The sequence below is a fragment of the Pyxicephalus adspersus genome, chromosome 5, assembly GCF_032062135.1.
Source record: "Pyxicephalus adspersus chromosome 5, UCB_Pads_2.0, whole genome shotgun sequence".
NCBI lineage: Eukaryota > Metazoa > Chordata > Amphibia > Anura > Pyxicephalidae > Pyxicephalus > Pyxicephalus adspersus.
The window spans coordinates 142,593,937-142,602,549 of NC_092862.1; the positions used below are offsets into that span (position 1 = coordinate 142,593,937).

The following is an 8,613-nucleotide window of genomic DNA, read 5'->3' on the forward strand; positions in this document are numbered from 1 at the left end:
ATGCCTTGGACTTGTATATAAGAGTGGCTCTAATATCATCACATAAATGCTGATTTCTGCATCACTGAGGACCTCCAACCATTGCAGACGATCCATAGAGGGAAAGGACGTGGCATGTAACCTGTCTGCACACATCTGCAAAAGGTAAGTCTATGAAGAAAAGCAAACAATATGGGGGGTATTCATAGGGTAGGAACGGATTTGAATTTGCAGACCAAAATTTTGTACCAAGTGCTACTAATGGGTCTGGATATACCTTGAATTATCTGGTGAAATGATATATTCTGGATCTACCTTGCTGGTGTAGGACGAGAGGCTGCTGGCATTGCAAATCTAAAGACCAGCAGTGCAGTAACTCAATATATGGCCCTGCAATCAGCAGCATGCAGTGGGCAGAGCCAAGCTTTGCTCTCCAAAGCACATTTTTTTGTATTTTACATAAGTCACGTCATTGGGAAAAGTGTTAGAATGTCATTTTTTTGTGCGAGGTTCATTTAAAATTATCATCATCCTCTTTTTCTGAGATGTGGGTAAACTTGCGCGGTTCCAGTAGAATGGTGCAGCTCTTCCAACAAGGTGTCTCCAATTTTGTGCTTACAATTCTGAATCCAACATCACCAACACTCAGCTTTGGGTCTTTTTTGTTCTGAGCATGCCCCTGCCGCAGGGACAAAGGTAGGATATGTTCACTGTCACGTTACAGTGAGAATCTAAGAAATAAAAGTCACAAAAGCTCCAGAAGTCCATTGTGTTCAAACAGCCGCCGTTTGCTTTATGCTGTGAAAGCTGATCCGCGTGGGAGACGTTGGTATAGACATGGCACGGGCTACGCGGACACGGAGGGAGTGGTGATCTTGCCAACGGTGCCACCGCTTCCTGGCAGCTGATCGCACCTGGAAAGGTAAAAATTTTGTTACTTTTATTAAGATATCTATAGGCAAAAGTCTGTTGCAGGTATTCATGGGATACATTTCAAAACTTTTACCTACTTATTAAAACTTTCTTATTAAATGTGCAATTCTGCAGTTGTGTGTAGTGTGGCACCATACATGTTATTGCATGCACTGCGCCGCATGGTAATGTGAGTGACCCACGTTGGTGTACGTATGTTAATTCACCTTAATGCACCTTGCAGACATCTGGGGTGCATTGGTACACTGCAACACACATTACCAAATGTACCATGCATTGTGGTGCAAATGCAAAATACAATAATGCAGACATGACACAAATCTACACATCTGAGTGGTTGTCTGAAAATCTGTGGACCTGTTACAACCCATCTCCATCCAAAATGTTTTATGGTGCTTTAGCTATGGAGGGAAGGGATAGAGTTGGTTAGAGCCATCAGATGATTCTCGGCTGGGATGTATGTCTATGCTCATTTAGGGTGAAAATCTGACTTGTGCACATCAGTCTCCTGAAATCGTTCATCGATCCATGGGGGATTCATGAACAATTAATTGGGAATGACCACTGTGCATGCCTATGGAGGGAAGGGAGTGCCGCTTGCTCCTATTACCTCTTTACCTCTCCATTAAAGAGAACATTGCTGGGTATACAGCCCCCATTCATTCCCATGAAATGATCACAAAAGATTGTTTCCAGCGACAATCATCTGACCTCTATTGGACATCTATATGAGGCCTATGACTTTATTAGCTGTCTGTGTCCCATCTGCGGAGAATACCAGGAGGAGCCACAAAGGCAGCCTCCAGGAGGACAGGGCTGATCCAAAAATCATGGCATGGAGATCTCACTGTGAAATTATCTGAGACATATAAGAAGCCAGGGGATGAATCAGCCCACCAGACTTCACCTATAGCAAAATGATCACTTTTGGGAGGGTTGAGGGTATAAGGGCCAACATACACTAATATGGTATCATGAGTTGGTAACTGGCATCCCAATGCACCCTGCCGATGGGCATGCATTGAAGCTCAACTAACTCACATTGTATAGTTGATTGAATAAAGCTCTGCAAGACTGGGGAGGATTATTAAAGTACCATGGGGGAACCTTGGTGATCCAGCAAACCTGGAATGGATTTCTTAAAATCACTTCCTATTATTTGGCAAATGTTTTCAATTCTTGACCAAGTCTATTCTATAATTGCTGGATCACCCAGGTTCTCCCATGATAGTTTATTCTCTCCAAACTTGGAGAGCTTTAAAAAATCAAGCTCAAAATGTTGCATTGCTGAAAATGGCAAATGTGTCTATTTTGGTGTCCATTTTGCATGGAATGCCTTTCACCAATGGACCTTGACCCCTGCAAAAATGTAAATGGTCCCCAAAATGCAAACATCCTAATGTCACCAAAACTCATTAGGATCCATCTATTGACTGCAGCCGTCTGTCCTGACAATAATCAGCTGTTTTCTGCAAATTCGCTGCAGGCAGCTGTGGTTAATATCCCTCTGATATTAATAATAAATGTTGGGTGCTAATGAATTAGGAATACTGTAATTAAATCAGAATATTGCCATTCATATTTCAAGAGGAAAGGGTACACAAGTCAAGCTCATTTTCATTGGGATCCAAACAGCGATCATTTTTTTTCCCAGCAGACATTCTGGGTAAAATGTTGTATTTTTAGTGAATATATATTTCATCACATTACGATAGGAAATATATTACTTGCTGGGCCCTTCATCGGGTGAAAATAATAAAGATAAAAAGTAAAATAAATAAAAAAAAAAACCCAAAGGGAACGCAGCTATGTTTTATTAACTTCCCAGTTTAAAATCAATACCTGGCATTTCGGTTAGATCAAAGTTTTCTAGTTTAAAGTAACAAAATGATAATTAGCTCTTCAGAAAATACTTATTCGTACTTATGTGTTAAATGATCAAATTCTGCATTTTGACTTGGCATACTGACTACAAAAAAAGCGAAAACTGTAACCATTATCCCCAAGGCTGATGTATTATAGATTAAAGCAAGGCTTGTTCTTTGGGTCTCACTTATCCAGGTGTCAACTCAATTAGTAATTTTTTGGTCCAGGAAATGAGTTTCTCTAAAGTCCAACTGAGACACGAAATGAAATAAATTCTCCAAGAATCAATCAATAAAACATTAAACATCTGCTTCGCCGGCAATTCAGCAACTGGGGGGGGGTTGCACTTGCGTGCAGTTATTTTGTGAGTCAGTTGTGGTGCAACCAAAAGTTAAAAAAATGAATAAAAAAGGATAACAGCGCTTACTTATCCATTGCATTCATCTGTACATTGCATCTATAAAATGTAAATAGCACTCCCTATCTGCTATGTGCCATTATGTAGATATACTCAACTTGGCCAGCTGTGTTCCTGTCTCTGATGGAAATATTCTCACCGTGGTCTTCTGCATCCCCGTATCCAAAGTAGATATACTCACTGTAGCCTGCTGGGTCCCTGGGTATGATGTAGATATTGTCACTATGGCCTGCTACATCCCTGGATTTTATATTCTTATCTATACAATATATACCTTGGCTTGATGTGTTCCTGGCTGCAATGTAGAGATATTTGCCTTGGTCCACTGCATCCCCAGCTCTAATGTAGATATACTCACCTTGCCCCGCTGCTTCCTAGAGTAAAATGTAAATATTTTCACTTTGGTCCTCTGCATCATTGGATCCAATGTAGATATACTCACTGTAGCCTACTGGGTCCCTAGATATGATGTAGATATGCTCGCCATACCCATCTGCATCCCCGGCTCTAATATATAAATTTCCACCTTAGTCTTCTGCATCTCCGGATCCAATGTAGATATACTCAACATAGCCTGCTGGGCCCATGGATTAAATACTCACCTATACAGTATATACCTTGCCCTGCTTTGTCCTTGGCTGCATTGTAGATTTACTAACCTTGGTCTGCTGCACCCCCGGCTCTAATGCAAATATATTAACTTTGTCCTTCTGCAACCCTGGCTCTGATGTACAAGCAACTTGTACTTTTCACCTTGTTCCTGTTTCCCCAGTATAGATATATTCACCTTGCCCTGCTGCGTCCCTGGATTCTCACCTTACCCCCTTATACCTTGGCCTACTGGGTCCCTGGCTTATGTAGAGATACTCGCCTTGGCCCACTGCATCCCCGGCTCTAATGTAGATATACACACCTTGCCCCACTGCAACCCAGGAACCAATGTAAATATTTTCACTTTCACTATACTATACAGTATATACCTTGGCCCGCTGCATCTCCGGCTCTAATGAAGATATATTCACTATGGTCTTCTGCAACCCTGGCCTGATGGGTCCCCGGATTTATTATACTCATTTTACATTAATCTATACAGTAAATCCTGTAGCCTCCTGGGTCTCTGTAGATATACTCACCATGCCCGCATCCCTGAATTTAATATACTCACCTATACAGTATATACATTTGCCCACTGTGTGCTTGGATGCAATGTAGATGAATACACCTTGACGCACTGCATCCCCAGCTCTAATGTAAATATATTCAGCTTGGCCTCTGCATCCCCGGCTCTAATTATAGATTTACTCACCTTGGCCCTCTGCATCCCCGGCTCTAATTGTAGATATACTCACCTTGACCCCCTGCATCCCCGGCTCCAAGGTAGTTTTATTTACTTTGGCCCTCTGCATAACTGGCTCAGATGTACATAGACTCACCTTGCCCCACTGCATACATGGGTTTGATGTAGATATACTCACTATGCTGCACTGCATCCATGGTTTCAATGTGAATATTCTCACCTGAGCCAGCTTTGCTCCTGGTTCTAAGTATCAGATATCAGGGGCTGTCTCAAATACAAGATGGGCTTTTAGGGCTCTTCCTCTGCATGGGGTACTACTACTCACACATGCTCCTACTTTATTCCCATCAGCTGAGAATGCCGAAACACTCAAAATGAAGCTTTCACCACAGCAAATATATAAACATAAAAAATATCCTTGACAATAATAAATTTCAAAAATAACAACTCAAATTGCTTAAATTGAATAGGACGCCATTTTTTGCATCTGAGGGTAATTTAGTCTTCTGTTCACTTACCTCCCCATTCAAAAAACAGTAAAATACTGATACAAAGAACCCCTGAAAAGGAAACAACACAAATTACTCCTTCCAGCAAATATCAGGTGTTTATTTTACATAAAAAAAGACAAATAAGGGTAATTCACTAAAAGATGACAATGGGGCTAATTTACTAAAGGAGTTAAGTTAAGTGGTAATTTTGCCATGTGAATTATCACCTTTTATGCTCAGTGAATTTAGTATTTGGAGTTTGCACTCTGTACATTACCTGCTCCAGACTCTTGCACTATGTACAATATGTATGCCTGGTCCTGCATTCTGTACATTGGCTACTTTGGACCCTTCATTCTGTATTATACCAAATCCTACACTCCATAAAATAACTATACCTGACCCTTGCATGCTGTACAATACATACTCCTGACCCCATCATTCTGTACATTACTCCTGACCTTTGTAGGGTATTTTACTAACACCTGGCACCAGCACCAGGTACATTTTCCACTCCTGAACCCTTCATTCTGTACATTACTCACTTCTGACTCCTGCACTTCATGCAACACATAAGCCTGACCCCTGTACCCTGCACATTAGCTACTCCTGACCCCTGCATTCTGTATAATATTCACTCCTGAAACTTGCACTGTGTGCATTACCTATTTCTTACTCCTGCACTCTGTACTATATCTTCACCAGATCCCTACACTCTGTACATTACCTACTCCTGACCCCTGCACTCTGTATGGTATTGATTTTAGATCCCTGCACTCTGTATAATATATATTCCTGTACTCTGTACATTGTCTAATCCTGACCTCTGCACTCTGTTCATTACCTATGCCTAGCACCTAAAACCCGTACATTACCTACTCCTGACCATCGGAACTCGGCTTGATACCTGGACATGACCCCTGCACTCTCTACATTTCCTACGTCTGTTCTTTGCAATCTGTTCATTACTTACATGGAACCTACAACCTGTACATTTTCTATTCCTGACCCCTGCACTCTGTTGATTACCTACACCTGGCAACTATAACCTGTACATTATCTATTCCTGACCCCCGGCTCAATGCATATTATCCCTTCTAATTACCTGCACTCTGTATATTACATTTTGCTGCACTCTGTACATTGTCTACTCCTGGCACCTACAACCTGTACATTTTCTATTCCTGACCCCTGCACTCTGTACACTCTGCACCTACAGCTAAACGCTACACTCTCTACTTACTCATGTCCTTTGCAATCGGTTCATTACTTACCTAAAACCTACAACCTGTACATTACATATTTCTTATCCCTGCACACTGTATATTATCTATTCTAGATCCCTGCACTCTATAATACATTTCCCTGTATGCTGTGCATTGTTCACTCCTGGCACCTAGAACCTGTACATTACCCACTTCTGACCCCTGCACTCTATATTTTCTCTTCTAGATCCCTGCACTCTAAAATACATTTCCCAATATGCTGTGCATTGTTCACTCCTGGCACCAACAACCTGAACATTTTACCTGCACTCTGCACGACACCTACACCTGACCCCTGCACTCTCTACTTTACCTACTCATTACTCGTTACTTACCTAGAATCTACCACCTGTACAATACATATTCCAGATCCCTGCACTCTGTATATCACATTTCCCTGTACGTTGTCTACTCCTGGCACCAACAACCTGTACATTACACACTTCTGACCCCTGCACTCTGTATATTATCTCTTCTAGATCTCTGCACTCTATAATACATTTTCCTGTACTCTGTACATTGTCCACTCCTGGTACCTACATCTTGTACATTTTCTATTCCTGACCCCTCCACTCTGTTCATTACCAGCTTCTGTCCTCCTGCACTCTGCACAACACGTACACCTGACCCCTGCACTCTCTACTTTACCTACTCATTACTTATCTAGAACCTACAATCGGTACAATACCTACTCCAGACCCATGCCCTCTGTATGTTACCAACTACCCCTGCACTCTGTATGTTACCTACTACCCCTGCACTCTGTATGTTACCCACTCCCCTTGCACTCTAATCTGTACAATAAATTAATATTGAGCTGCATTAATTTGGATCTCTGCTGTCTGCCTAAATCGCATCTTAATTATTTACATAAATCTCTAACTTTGTAATTTGTCATTAACTAACAAAAAAAAATGTAGCAGCCAGCTTAAATTTTTCAATACCTGAAAAGATTGAAGAAAAGAATTAAAATAAATAAAAACTATCTGCGAAACGTCATCTTCTCCCGGATTCACAAAGAAAAGCATGTATGTTATCCCAAGCAGAGGGAGGAGGACCAGAGTGGCTTTTACTGCTTTCCTGCAAGACACAAAAATGGGTAAAAGATAGAATAAAATAAATCAATGTTTTATCGCAGGGGGTTGTTGGCTGTGATCACACATATCAGACACTGATGAGCCCTGCTGCAGTCTCAAACCTGACCTGCTACAAGTTACAATGTTTCAGTCTGATCATTGGGGGAGAGAAGATTTAGGAACTGCTTCCTCCTGCCTGCTGTACTCATGGCATCATCTTAGCCTAATATTATTATTAATTATTATTAAACAGGATTTATATAGCGCCAACATACTAAGATGCACTTTACATTAAATATGGGTTGCAAATAACAGACAGATACAGACAATGATACAGGAGGAGGAGAGGACGCTGCCCCGAGGAGCTTACAATCTAAGAGGTGGAGGAACCAGCACACGCTAGAAAAAAGTTATTTCATGATAAAAGGTGGAACATTTGATACTGTTACAACGTGACAAGTCAGGAATTTATTCACAGGTCTACATTTCCATATAATATAAAACAAAATAGAATAAAAACTGTTCATTAAAAATAAAGTGTACAGGCAAGGCTGCATTAGGACATCAATCAGCCATGGCACGCCTATCCTTTTTTTTACAAACCCCAAAATGATGTCATGTGATCATTTTATACTTGCAGAATTGGATGCAGCATGTGGTCTGCTTTGCACATGCACTTTTCTTTTTTACAAAGCACTGAATCCCAGACTGCATTCTAATTCACTGTATTATATAATAAATGTATGGCATTATTATTCCAGGTCAGGTATTTCTGCAATGTGTTCATTGGTACTTGTATCACTGCTGCATTAATAGTCAGTGCAGTATAACATTTTTGTAAAGAGGACTCTTACCTGTACTGTATTGTTTCTGAAGTGGTGGACGCTCTTAGCTTTGTCATTAATATTCTGACTATGTTGAACAGAAAAACAAAATTGATCTGAAAAACAAAAATAATAAATATTTATTCAAAATATGTTGTAGACCAAATGAATATAAATTAACGTATGTATAAAATTTTTCTCTCTCTTTCCCTCTCTCTCTCTCACTTTCCCTCCCTTCTCTCCCCCCTCTCTCTTTTGCTCTCTCTCTCTCTACCTCTCTCTTTCCCTCTCTTTCGTTTTCCTTCTATCTTTCCCGCACTCTCTTTCTCTCCCACGCTTTCTTTCACTCTCTATCTCTCTCTCTCTCTCTTTCTCTCTTTCTTTCTTTCTTTCTTTCTTTCTTTCTTTCTTTCTTTCTTTCTTTCTTTCTTTCTTTCTTTCTTTCTTTCTTTCTTTCTTTCTTT

At 40.6% G+C, this 8,613-nt stretch overlaps 1 protein-coding gene across 1 annotated transcript in view; it reads right to left on the reverse strand.

Moving 5' to 3' along the window:
- Positions 1–483: 483 nt before the first annotated feature.
- Positions 484–8,613, reverse strand: part of CRHR2 (corticotropin releasing hormone receptor 2) — a 79,800-nt gene continuing 71,670 nt past the window's right edge. The window contains exons 9-12 of the mRNA XM_072412977.1: positions 8,180–8,265; positions 7,194–7,329; positions 5,012–5,053; positions 484–893 (exon numbers count right to left, since the gene is read on the reverse strand). Coding sequence (XP_072269078.1) covers positions 753–893; positions 5,012–5,053; positions 7,194–7,329; positions 8,180–8,265 — 405 coding nt within the window. The 3' untranslated portion in view covers positions 484–752. The remainder of the gene's footprint in view (positions 894–5,011; positions 5,054–7,193; positions 7,330–8,179; positions 8,266–8,613) is intronic.